Source organism: Saimiri boliviensis, chromosome 15 (genome assembly GCF_048565385.1).
Source record: "Saimiri boliviensis isolate mSaiBol1 chromosome 15, mSaiBol1.pri, whole genome shotgun sequence".
NCBI lineage: Eukaryota > Metazoa > Chordata > Mammalia > Primates > Cebidae > Saimiri > Saimiri boliviensis.
In genome coordinates, this window is record NC_133463.1 from 44,811,026 (window position 1) to 44,825,154 (window position 14,129).

The 14,129-nt window shown below is 41.9% G+C and overlaps 1 protein-coding gene across 1 annotated transcript in view; it reads left to right on the plus strand.

Annotated features, from left to right (window-relative positions):
• Nucleotides 1-14,129, plus strand: part of ZNF704 (zinc finger protein 704) — a 237,108-nt gene that overhangs the window by 167,024 nt on the left and 55,955 nt on the right. Inside the window, exons 3-4 of the mRNA XM_039464620.2 lie at nucleotides 6,935-7,038; nucleotides 13,279-13,511. Of these exons, the coding sequence (XP_039320554.1) occupies nucleotides 6,935-7,038; nucleotides 13,279-13,511 (337 nt within the window). The remainder of the gene's footprint in view (nucleotides 1-6,934; nucleotides 7,039-13,278; nucleotides 13,512-14,129) is intronic.

The window sequence follows — 14,129 nt, forward strand, 5'->3', positions numbered from 1 at the left end:
GGCCAGCACCCCACCTGACCTCACCTCGGGTAGAGAGATGAATAACTCCAGTGGAAAGGAGGAGTGGCCTACAAGAGAGCCTGGGTATGGTAAAAGGGGAGAGGGCGAGGTCATAATGAGGGTCAGTTTGCAATGAAACAAAGGGTCCAGTGGGCAGAGTGGGTGGGGAGAGAAGTTGTAGAGAGTCCATGAAGCTAGAACAGAAAGCTGGAGAAAGAGGGACAGGAGGGAGTCTTTTCAAAGTTTAATGGAAATTAAAGCAACTACCTAGCTTCATGCTACTCCAAGTGCGGACCGCCAGCCAGTGCCAGTCTGCAAGCTCTTTGTTATAGTTCATGTTGAGCCAGGTACAGAAATTAAGAGGAAGGGGTTTAGAAATTTTTCACAGGCCATTGTTTTTTTGTATTTTACAAAAGTATCCATGACATATTAAAAATTTCTTAAAAATGGCCCTTCACCACCAATGGTTTCAGATGTACTGGTGTATATTGCCTCATGTAGTATGATGTATTGGCTCTGATTTTTCCATCTTGTTTGATCCAGGCCACTGAACACTTTATTGCAGTCGGCAGCTTTCTAATCTTCCCTTAAATTGTTTTTTTTTTTCTTTTTCCATCAATTTTGATGAATACTGACTTCCCTATAGTCTTAAAAGAAATAGCAGCTAAAATTAAATGGAGAAAGTTAATATTTATCACTTTTGCTACAAGATTTCTTTAAAAGGAAAATGAAGTTTTTGTGCTTTAACGTATTTAATACTCACTGAATCCAGTTTTCCACACTCTTAGTAAAAGCTTTCCCAGAATTCCAAGATTGGGGATGATTATTATAGCCTTTTCAGTAAAAGAGATTTTATTTTCAGATATTATTCCTTATTTTAAGACCATCACAGTTTTTAAAAGTGACTGAACTCAGTCTAGACAGCAGATTTCAATAGTTGCTAAGAAACTAGATTAGTGCTAATCTAAGGAATATATTATTCATTTTTATTTCCATTTGTTACTACAGCACTTTAATTGCCAATAAATGTCTTTTATGGCTCTCCAAAGTGTAAAGCATCTCTCCCTTAGCTAGCAAAGGGAGATAGTGTTTATATGCACCCTCCAAGCAGGCAGCATTCAGGCACGAAAAAGGCTTCTTGCAGCACAAACAATAGCTGGGCTTATAATACAGGCCATAGCTGAGTGCTCAAGGACAGACCAGCCACACCCACCCATGCACGAGACCCAGCCGGGCTGCCTTTGCTGATGCTGCGCACTGCGCTGATTACCTCTTCGTGTAGTAGATGATGTCATCCTGCAACCTGCTGCCACAGTCATCAGACAATCAATTCCTCAGATAAAAGATCGGTTGTCAAATCCAAGAATCTCATTTTCCACACAGCAGCCAAAATGAGCTTTTTGAAAAGCTAATCTGATAGCATCACCCCAACCTTACCCAACCTCTCCCAACCCCACTCCCCTTGAAACACTTCAGTGCTTCCCAGGGCCTTTAAGATAAGGATAAAGCCCTTGCAGAGCATGGAAGGCCCTCCCTGGGCTGCTCCTCCTGAGCACACTGCACTTCCTGTTTAGTCTTCCCTTTCCTTTTTAAAGGAAGCCTTGCCCTGGCTCTTCCACTGCCCAAAAGCTCTTCCGTCCTCTCAGGCGATGTCCATACTCACTTCCAGCCTCAGCTCTGTTCTCCCACTAGCTAGGAGTACCTCAGTAGGTTCACATCAAATCAATACAACTCTTCCTGGCATTTATCAGATTTGTAAGTTTACGTTTATTTGTGTGTGTTTGATTAAGGTCTAGTTCTCCAACAGACCCGGAGCCGAAGAAGGTAGACTTCATTTTTACAAAGACTGTAATTCTCCTGCCTAGCACAGCCCCTAGCACATAGTGCTACAACAATGAGTATTGAAAGCATGAACTCTGAAACGTAAAATCCAAACAAGCACTCTAGACTTTGGCTATGTGTGGACAGTCTGGCCAAGACTCATTATGTAATGAGCACTATCTTTGCCAAAGCACTGACTGAAAGCTCTAGTGAGGGACCAGCAGCTGCTTCTCCATGAGTCAGTTGCCAGCTCTTACAGAGTAACTTACAAAGTTAAGCAGTTTTTTCATTATCAAGAATAATACACCTGCTTTACAAAAAGAAAATCCACAACTGCTAGTGCTGGTGCTAAACAAGAAAAGCAAATGAAGTCATCTCATGCTCTCCTCCTTCACGGGGGACACATGCTACAGGTGTAGTCTGGAATTGGAAGGTTTATAATAGCTGACATCCATGGAACTCTATGGGTGAGGCTCACGCTGGTGCTCATGTACTTTTCTCATTTAATCCTCTCACCAAGCCAATGTTTATCCTTCTTTTACGGATAAGGAAACAGAGAGTTTAAGTAATTTTCCCAGGGTCACACAGGTAGTAATGCAGAGAGTGGATCTGAAGCCACATTATCTAACTCATTCTGGAACCTATACTCTTCATCATTACTGTTGCTGCCACTCCTGGAGAGTTCCAGAACACAGCAGAAATCAAGGAAGGTCCATACACATAGACTGAATAGTACCTCTGCATGGAGGGGCAGTGTCTCTCTTAATCTAATACTTTGAGGTTGAACTGGGACTTTACTCAAAAAAAATAGCTGAGCAGCCTACCTCCCATTTCCTACCTTTCCATTATATTTTTCATTTTCACTTATTTCTTAAATACAGAGTGATCACCTTACTCCAGGGATCATGAATGACCCTTGGATTTGCTTTACTTATAGGAGTACAACAAACCACTCAGCCCGGCACACACAGACCCGTGGTCTGGCAAAGGCTCTGCCCCCATTTCCATCACATCCCTCACGTGGGACCCCTGAGCGGTCTCCCAGCAAGCCCAGGGCTCGCCAGCTTCCCTTCCGTGATGTGGTTCTCCTGACTTGAAATCCTGTTCATACACAGAAGCCAGGTCAGCTTCAGGAACAAATCATGTATAGAGTGGCATCGAATACTTCTATTGCAGGTTGAGCATCTCTCATCCCAAAATCTGAAATCTGAAGTGCTCCAAAGCCCAAAACTTTTGAGCACCAACATGACACCACAAGTGGAAAAGTCTACACCTGACCTCAGGTGGCAAGTCACAGACAAAACACAGACATACAACACACAATTTGTTCAGCATCCCCTAGGGTAAGAGAAACTTACCTCAGGCTATGTGGGTAAGGTGTATATGAAACATAAATCAATTTTTTGTTTTCAGTATCTTATATTTATGCAAATACTTCAAAGAAATCTGGCCAGGTGTGGTGGCTCATGCATGTAATCCCAACACTTTGGAAGGCTAAGGCAGGCGGATCACCTGAGGTCAGGAGTTTGAAACCAGCATGGTCAGCATGGTGAAACCCCATCTCTACTAAAAATACAAAAATCGGCTGAGTGTGGTGGCGCATGCCTGTGATCCCAGCTACTCGGGAAGCTGAAACAGAAGAATCGCTTGAACCCAGGAGGCAGAGGTTGCAGTGTGGCAAGATAACACCATTGCACTCCAACCTGGGTGACAAAGCAAGACTCCATCTCAAAAAAAAAAAAAAAAAAAAAAAAAAAATCCAAAATCCAAAACACTTCTGGTCTCAAACATTCTGGGTAAGGAATACTCAACCTATATTTTTAAATAATTCCAAATATTATTAAGTCCCATAGTAAGTAAGGCTGGAGGAAAGTTTAATTGAAAAGGTAGAAAAGCCTTTAATAAATGTGATTCCTAAGGTTTTCAGTTGTAGATTCAGATTCCAATTAGGAGAGAATATTTAATATCACCTCTAGTGGTTTGTTTTTCTCAACAACTCTAAATCTACCAGAAGGGCTTTGCAGCAGTTTTCTCAAAGTGTAACAAATTCTACTTTGTATATCATCTCTTCATGTTTAATTATAAGGATCTGAATTTACAACAGCAGTTAATCAGTAATTAGATAGTACTGTACCAAAAGAAATTAAACGAAGATAAAACAAAAACACAACTTAGCACAAGGCCATATTATCTGGTAATGTTACATGTAGCATGATTAAAATATTCCCTGAGAAATACAGATTAACTGAGTCATTAGTGATACATTCCTTTGACTTTTTTTGTTGTTATTAGTGATTTCCAGTGCCAGCAGAAAACTTAAAGGTAATCCAAATCCAAAAACACTCTGATTATATGAATTATTCCATTTTTATTCTTCATTATAAGTCTCTTTATTATGCTCGATAATTATTTTGAAATGTAGTGGTAGATTTTTACAATGCAAAATAAATGTATATTTTATAATGATGGCATTCTGTGTTGACTGTCATATTTAAAGAAAACACATAAATCAGTATTTGAGTTAATTATCAATTAGACCTCAAAAGCAAAATGTTCACCTCAGGTGTGGAAAATCAAAAAAGATACAAAGCAGATTGAGAGAGGGGCAAAAAGTTCCCAGAAACCAAGACATAGAATGAGGTAAAAAGGCTATTTAGCAAGTCATTGTAGGAACCAGGGGAAGAGACAGGGGACCCTCTCCTTACCAAGTCATGTGATCCCCCTATACCAGGTGCACAGGCCTCCTATCCTGGTTCTTAAGCCTTTGGTTAGTAAGGGAATAAAAGCAGACTGGCCACTGGGAAGAGAAGTCAGCAGCCCTCCTAATTCAGTCTTGGAAGAGATGTGGGCAGCCGCCAGCTCAGGTGTGCCCCACTCTGGGTGATGCTGGAGCTGGGCTCTGGGAAGGGGAGACAGTTGGAGAAGCCCCAAAGTGGATTAGTGGATATATAGCAAGCTTTTCTCCTTGCAAAAAGGTATTTTTTATCCCTTTATTTATCCTGTGACCAGCATGACATGGGAAGACTGAGCCAACAAAACACTCAGAATTACCTGAAGGGGCTTTGCATTCTTTCCTGGGTGCCATTTCAAGAGGCTTTGTCTGTGTAAGAAACTGACATTACCTTTACTCCTATGTACAGGGATCTAGTAAACTGTAAATACTGTAAAAATCTATAAATGGTATGCCAAATGAAGAAATAGTTTTTTCCCCCTAAGTGTATGAAGTTGTCTTGAAAACTTCTGTGTGGAGTGAATTTCATTGTGTACTCATAAGCTTGCTTTACAGAAGTATTTTAATTGTCAGTCTGTGAAACAAGTAATTTGTCTTTTGATAGAACAATTTGCTAAAAAAGAGCAAAAGGTACTTTGAGAAGAATTATTGAAGAAAATTTCAAAGATTTCCATCTCTTGGTACCTTGGATTGAAAGAATAAGCTTTGTTTAATAATTTAGTATCATGGTAGACATCAGAGAGCCAAATTGTAATAATTTTTGTAACTTCATGATGAAATTAATGGGGCAGATCTCCCAAAATTGGGAACCATTTGGTTTTTTTCTCCAGTTTAAAAATTTCTCTCTCTCCTGCTTTGTGAAGCAGTGCTGTGAAGTTTCTATGTCTGAGAGTTCATTGCTTTTCCAAATTAGACAGCACACCTGTAAATGAAAACCACATTTGCAAAGTGACAATTCATTTGTGGATATGGCTTATTAATCCTCTGTTGGGCTTCTTCAACTGTTCTCTAATTTGAAAATGTTCATCTCTCAGGCGGTGGTACAATTTATGTGATTTCATTGTACGACACAAACTTTTGCCTCTCAATTTTACCTCTTTTGTTGAAATAAGCTTAAACAAGCTGACTGCAGTCACCATGATCATCATCTTATGAACCTTTATTCAGAGTTAACTGGGCAAGACTAATGAACCAGAGCAACCTCTTCATGTCAGTGAATGACTACCAGTAGCTCTTCACTTTAACAACACGGTAATTATTCCCATGACCTACTCTTTCTATAGTAAGTAGTTTTAAAATTTTTTTAAAAGCTTGGGACTTCAAACACCGCTAGTTGTATTTCTCCTCCAGCATTTCCCATCTCAGTAAATGGCTCTAGTCAGTGCTCCGGCCAACGCCTGAGAGCTTTCCTTGCTCCCTTTTGCTCATGTCCCAATTCCAAGTGCATCAACCAGTCCTGCTGAATCTCCTGACACCGTCCCCACCCTAGACCAACCCTCAGTTTCCTCACCTGGACTCCTAGCAATCATCTCCTAAGTGGCCTCCCTGCTTCTTTTCCACCTTTCTGAAAATCCATTCTCCATATCGCAGCTCAGGTAATTCTATTACAAATATTCATCATATTACTTCACTAGGCTGCTTAATGCCTTCCAGTGACTTCCCGTTTCACATAAAATCAAATCAAAACACCTTCCATGGTCACCAGACCCCATGTGACCAGCTCTGCACCGCCCTCCCCTTCTCACACTCTAGGGTCAGCCTTTAAACATTCCCACACATTCCTGCTGCCATGCCTTTCCACAAGCTGCTGCCTTTGCTTGGGGTACACTTCCCTGCCCCTCAGGACAGACTCCCCCCAACCTTCACAGTTCACCTCAGATGTCACCACCTCAGAGAAACATCTCCTGACCACCTAAGATGCAGCCTCCACAGGCAGAATTGTCATGTTAGCCTGTTGATGCGCTTCATAGCACTTGTCTTTATCAGAAATGATTTTGTACCTTCTAGCTTGTTTGTTTACTGATAAGTGTGTTGCTTCCCATCATCCTCCAAGCTCCATGAAAGCAAGAACCTTGCTGGTCTCCTGTTCCCCTCGTGTCTCTCATGGCTGGGACAGGGTCTAGCCCACAGCACACTCTGAATAAACAGTTGTTAGATGAAGTATGGATGATGGAATCCTTATCTTCCTAATACTGTATGACTTTGACCGAAACACTTAACTTCATGGACTTCAGCTTTCTCCTCTATAAAATAAAGCTAACAGAATATCAGTTGTTCCTGGGAATAAGTTAATGGAGTAAATGTGCGGCAGGGCATGACACCTTGTCTGACCCACAGCAGATGCAGAGTGAGCAGTCACTAATGTCCCTTCCTGTTTTACAGGAAATCTTCAGAGGAACTAGACATGGACAAGGTGACAGCAGCAATGGTACTAACCAGCTTGTCAACCAGTCCTTTGGTTCGAAGTCCTCCCGTGCGGCCGAACGGTAAGCCCAGGAATATGGAGCTTAGGGAAGGGCCCCTTACACCAAGAGCAGGGCCTCTCTTTGAGGGGTCTCCTTCCTATCAAACGCCGTGAACCACTGACCTTCACCCATTAGCAAGAAGCAAAGGGAAACATGGAAGACGTCGAGGCCCCCAGAGCTGTTGGCCTTCTCTTCATCTTCCCGGAGAGCCCGCTGCTTTTCGTTCACCCATCCCTCCATTCAACTCACTTTTTTTGAGCTCCTTCATTTTCTGCCTTGCTGGGACACATCTTTGCAGTACTTGTATCCCTCTTTTTCCCAGGTAAATGAAGATTGAGCTAATGAATTATTTTCCCTAGCATTATTTCTGTTTGACTGGGGAGGTAGTTGGATCAAAGAACTCTCAGCTTAAATATGCTTTTATAACATTATCCCTGACTCCTTAATCAAATAGAAGTATTTAGTCCATTCATTTATTCCACACACATTTATCAGGTACCATGCTAGACGAATTGAATACCTCATTGAAAAAGTGTCCACATTCCCAGGCCGTATACTATCTCTCTGAGGAAAAAAGACTACCAATCATAGCCATATGAATGGCTAGCATTTATTGAGCATTACTGTTTGTCAATAAACAAGTACTGTGTTTGCTTTATCTCCTGTAATTCCCACAACAGTTCTATGAGATATTATTATCACTATTTTACAGATGAGTAAACTGAGGTTCACAGGGATTAACTGGCAGAACTGAAATTCTCCATATCTTTTTGATTCCAGATTTATTCTCTTAATCACAATACGATTTTGTCTCATATAATACAGTACAATAAATAAGAAGGTCAGGGAACAGGAGGTGAAGTTAGAGTGACTGGCAGATCTATCAAGAAGGGTCATTTATGGCTGGCTAGGAGTTTGGACTTTATGCTGAGGCTATGGGAGCACTTTTAAAGTGATTCTAGCCCTGGAAAGTTATGATTAGGTTTACCAGCCAAAAGAAAAAGAAAAGGCCTTGGTGGTCACAGTGGAGAGGAATAGGCCATAATCGAGACATGTAAAGAAAGCAGAATCAAGAGTATTTAGTGCTGGACAGAGAGGGCGAACAGGAGGGTGTTTCAAGGATGACTTCCAGGCAGTTGTTGTGCCTCAGCAATGGGAGGACATTTATTGGGATAGGGACATATGTGCAGGAAGAGATCTATTAGCAAATGTTTGGGACAAGAGCTGAGGTCGCTGAAGAAGACAGTAGGGTCAGTTTGAAACATCTTTAATAGGCAGTGCCTGAGGATCATTCAGGGGGCAACATATGGTGGAGATTTGGGCACATTCTGGGAGAGAGATCTGGGCTGAAGGTACAGATTTAGAAGGCAACATTTTGAATCTATGAGAGTAGATGAGATCACCATGAGAGAGTTATGTAGAAGCAGAGTGAAAAGAGAAGATGGCCAAGGAAGGAAGCAGTGAAGCTCACCGTCAGGCAAGAAATTGGCAGTGGGAAAAGAGCCTAGGAGGAGGCTGACAGGCAACCAGAATGGTAGAGGACAACCAGGAGAATGTGGTTTCACAGAAACCAAGGGAAAAACATGTTTTAAGGAGAAGTGTCTGATGCTTCAGAGGTCATTCACTAAAAGGACTGAATTTTGTATCACTGGTGGCTTTGTCAAGAGCACTCCCTAAAGAAGAAAGCCAGACTGCAGATTGCAGTTCACTGAGATGTAATGCACTGAGACCACTGAATGAGACTTACCACCAATGAAAACCTCCTCTCAAAAACCAGCATGGTCAATTATGAGGTTGAGATATGGCTCACACACAGTTTGGTTTTAAGCATGAGGTGTTAAAATAAATTTGTTGAACATACATTGAGTCCTCACCAAAACTTTCTCCAACCGCATTATAAAGCAAAAGAATGATCATCCTGGTAGGAATTTACATCAGTGTCATGAATTAGTATTGCCCAGCAACATCATCATTCACCAAGCTGGGATAGCACCTCTTCTTTTCTTTTTTCTTTTTTCGAGATGGAGTCTCGCTCTGTCATCCAGGCTGGTGTGCAGTGGTGCTATCTTGGTTCATTGCAACCTCTGCCTCCTGAGTTCAAGTGATTTTCATGCCTCAGTCTCCTGAGTAGCTGTAATTACAGGCATGTGCCATCACACCCAGCTAATTTTTGTATTTTTAGTAGAGACAGGTTTCACCATGTTGGCCATGCTGGTCTCCAACTCCTGACCTCAGATGATCCACCCACCTTGGCCTCCCAAAGTGCTGGGATTACAGGCGGGAGCCACCGTGCCCAGCCGACTGACACCTTCTGTTTACATAGCACCAGATGAGGTGCTCTTGAAATGGGTTTGACCTATTCAGTGACCTGACTGCTCTTCTCGGGGTCTCTGGCAGACAGGTATTCTGATTTACCTGTCTCACTTTGGCAGTGCTAAAGCAAGATTATAGTAAAAGCGAAACTATGGCCAGGTATGGTAGCACATGCCTGTAGTCCTGGCCCAGGACTTTAGGGTTGCATTGAGCTATGATGGTGCCACTATACTTCAGCCTGGGTGACAGAGCAAAACTCCAATTCCAAAAAATAAAAAATAAACCTGAAAAACCCCCAAGATATGTTCTAGGAAAAAGAAATTGCAGAATTCCATGGAATCTTTAGAGGGGGAGAAAAAGGTGTATTTTAAAGTAATCATTATTTTTACCATTGGGTTTTTTTGGTTTTTTTTTTTCAATGCCACCTGGGCTGGAGTGCAGTGGCACGATCTCAGCTAATTGCAACCTCTGCCTCCTGGGTTCAAGTGATTCTCCTGCCTCAGCTCCCCAAGTAGCTGAGATTGCAGGCATCCACCACCATGCCCAGCTAATTTTTGTATTTTTAGAAGAGACGGGGTTTCACCATGTTGGCCAGGCAGGTCTCGAACTCCTAACCTCGTGATTTGCCCACCTCAGCCTCCCAGAGTGCTGGGATTATAGGCATGAACCACTGCACCTGGCTGGCTTCTTTTTTAAATTGAGAACATTTTTAGTATTCCTTTGTACTTAAAGGTCAGAATGAAAATAAACCTTTTCGTTCTTCAGTGCAAATTTTTGTTAGCACAGTAATAAAATAATTCAGTGTTGATGTATGGTTTAAAACATAACTACTCAACTAATAACCCCAAATTGTCTGCTGTCTCTCATTTAGTCTGTAAGAAAAAGCAAATTCTTAAATAGGGAAAGCAATTTATGATAACAAAGGCATTTTTTAAGGAAAAAAAGATTTTCACTAGAATTATTGCACATCAATGAATTTTTGGAAACTGTTGTGATCATTTTCTGTGCCTAAAAAGGATCATTCTGTCAGGAAGTGGGTCTGCAAAGAGCGTGAGGGTCCAGCAGTGCCTGTCTGCATTCTTGACAAACAATGGCTTAATATAAAGAGGCTCTATCCCCTAAGAAGATTATAAATCAGACCTGACTTTTTTCTGGAACAAAAAAAAAACAAAATCATTTCTATATCACTTGGTCCTTCTGACTAAATAGTGTTTCTAAAGGAAATGCCATTCACAAATCATTAAGCAAATTCACTTCTGGCATTGACATGAAGCCATGTAACCACACTGTAATAATCATTGGTTCTCAAAATAAATTCAGTGCCTCATACTTAACATGATTACACATCAAGCACCACAAGCTTTATTTTATTTTACAAATGCATACTACAGTGTATTTATCAGCCACCAAAGCCTGCCAAGGGAGTTTTTCGCACCAAGCAAAATCATCAAGCCTTATATTATGCTCTTCTTGAACTCCTGTTGCACCAAATGGAGCTTTCTTATTTACAGCAGGCAACTCTGGTCTGGTGAGTGCATCAGTCTCTGTGTAGACTGCAGGGAGTGAGATGCTAATTTGGTTTTGTTGATGCTGGCAAAGCATGAGACTGCATAAATGACCATTTGATTCTAAAAGAACCTAGCTTTAATGAGATAGGTAGTTTCTCCTATTTCACCTTAAAATTTCACTCCTCTAACTTAACTTTTTGCTTGACATAATTGAGGAATATGCCTGAAATTTATAATTAGGTAAAGATAGGTAGGAAATTTCCCCATGAATGCGAATCTCCCTTGTCATTATTTCATTACTAATTACACAGACGTTAACAGTATTTTTTTTTTTAATGAGGCATTTGGGGATGTTTTTTCCTCCTTGTAGTTAAAACATGGTTTTAATATGTTCAAAATGCACATAAATATGGAGGAGAAATTATTCAAAAAGAAAATAGAATTTATACAAATGCTAATTAAGGTTGTGCATCTTAAAAGGTAAAGCAAATCTTCAGTGATTAAAAGAGCATCCAGAAGACATTCTCTTTTTTTTTTTTTTTTTTTTTTTTTTTTTTGAGGCAGAGTCTCACTCTGTTGCCCAAGGCTGGAGTGCAGTGGCACAATCTCAGCTCTCTGCAACCTCCGTCTCCTAGGTTCAAGCGATCCTCCTGCGTCAGCCCCCATAGTAGCTGAGATTACAGGCACACACCACCATGCTAAGCTAATTTTTGTATTTTTAGTAGAAACAGGGTTTCGTCGTGTTGGCCAGGCTAGCAGAAGACATTCTAACTGGGCAGAAATCTCTCCACATTAGCAAACATTTCATAATGCTTTCCACCACAAATGGAAAGATAAAATCCAATAGCAATCTTATCAGTAATTATTGCCAATAAATTCTTATCCTATCCCAGCTTTGCCAGAGAGAATGGAGGTTGTTCACAGCCCAGGGACTGCATTCAGAGAGGAAAGAGGTCCAACCAGCAGGCCAGCTTCGGCCTGGCTCACCAGGAATACTTACCAGTCACTAGCAAGTCACTTTGCTTCCTGCTGCCTCAGGGTCCTCATCTACAAAACTGGGATGATAATCCTTATTCTGAAGTACAGATGTTGTCAGAATGCTTGCAACTGTGTGAATAAGCTTTGTAATATGTAAAACACTCACAAAATGTAAAGCATTACTAATTTGTTGTAATAAGCAGAATGGAAAGGGGAGGCTTTAGATAACTCTCCAGGAATTATTTCTCTTAGATTCTCAAATGTTAGACTAACTTTCTATAAATGTATTCTAAGAACCACATTCCTATGAGAACTCCCCACCCCCCAACTTTTTTTTGAAAAAGGATTTTGCTCTTTTTGCCCAGGCTGGAGTGCAGTCACCCAGTCATAGTTCACTGCAGCCTCAAACTCCTGGGCTCAAGTGATCCTCCCTCCTCAGCCTCCAGAGTAACTGGGACTACATACAGGTGCATGCCACCACACTCAGCTAATCTTTTTATTTTTTCTGTACAGGCAGGGTCTCATTATGTAACCCAGGCTAGTCTCGAACTCCTGGCCTTAAGCAATCCTCCCACCTCAGCCTTCCAAAATGCTAGGATAAGAGAGGTGAGCCACTGCCCTCAGCTAAGAAATCCCTTTAAAAAAAAAAAAAAAAAAAAAAAAAAAAAAAAAAAAAGTTGAAATCGGAGGAGTTGGGGTGGGAGGGAACTCTGTGACCAAACCATTCAGGAGAATACTGCAAATGACATTCCTCTCTTAGAAATACTGCAGTCGGCTGGGCACGGTGGCTCACGCCTGTAATCCCAGCACTTTGGGAGACTGAGGTGGGTGGATCACGAGGTCAAGAGATCGAGACCATCCTGGTCAACATGGTGAAACCCCATCTCCACTAAAAATACAAAAATTAGCCGGGCGTGGTGGCGCAGGCCTGTAGTCCCAGCTACTCAGGAGGCTGAGGCAGGAGAATTGCCTGAACCCAGGAGGCGGAGATTGCAGTAAGCCGAGATCGCGCCATTGCACTCCAGCCTGGGTAACAAGAGCGAAACTCCGTCTCAAAAAAAAGAGAGACAGAGACAGAGACAGAGACAGACTGCAGCCAATAAACCCAGAGCACCCCAAACTTAGTGAACAAGAAAATCTTTTTTCCCCATATAATACCCACTATGATCCAATCCCCACTAGGATCCCGAGGAATTCGTGTTGCACAATACAAAAACACATCAGAAAACTCTTAGAAAAACCTGTTATCATGCGGTTAAAATAATTAAATGTTTATAAACTACAATGTGGCTTTGGGGAGGGGAGTGTATAAATAGAACAAAAACTGACATACCCAGCTGTTGCAGATTATTGAGAGGGCTAGGGTGGTTTCACTGGAGTAGAACCAAGGCTCCCGCTTCCCCACTGAGCCATGCCCGGGCACGCAGGGGTCCTTGCACTGACTGTGTTTGTGTGCACGCAGAGAGCCTCAGCGGATCCTGGAAGGAGGGCGGCTGCGTGCCTTCCAGCACGAGCAGCAGCGGCTACTGGAGCTGGAGCGCCCCCAGCGACCAGTCCAACCCGTCCACGCCGTCGCCGCCGCTCTCGGCCGACAGCTTCAAGCCCTTCCGCAGCCCCGTGCAGCCAGACGACGGCATCGACGAGGCGGAGGCCAGCAACCTGCTCTTCGACGAGCCCATTCCCAGGAAGAGAAAGGTTGGTGATCAGCCACGTGATCTTCTGCCTTCAGTTTCCTGAAGGTGCTTTCTGTCCCCTTTGAAGGGCCGGTGTGAGCTTAACTTTGGACCCACACCCCCTTTTCTGTGGAAGGAAGCAGCTTACACTCCTCTTTAATGTTCTTGAAGTTTAAATAGAAATTGTTATGGAGACAATTTAAAAATGATAAATACTGGTAAGATTCCTGAAAGTATATATGCACGTGCCTTATCCTCTAGTTGTAAATTGCTGACCTGAGACTTACCAGTATTTCTAAGTTAGAAAATTGGACCTCAGGCTTGCTTCGGTATGAACTCGTTCTCTTCTTGGGACTTATTTTTTTCATATGTAAAATACAATTAATATATTTTTCTCTTTTCTGCTTCAGTCAGCCCTGAAGGGTTATTGTGAAGAATATTTCCTATCTCATTTTTATGCAGTCATCTGTGAAATATCCATAAAGGCTGAGATATAAACAAACTTCCATTCTTCCATCCTAAAAATTATATATCAACTAAATAAAAAGTGAAAAGGGGCCAGGCACAGTGGCTTATACCTGTAATCCCACTGCTTTGGGAGACTAAGGCAGGAAGATGGCTTGAGACCGGGAGCTGGAGA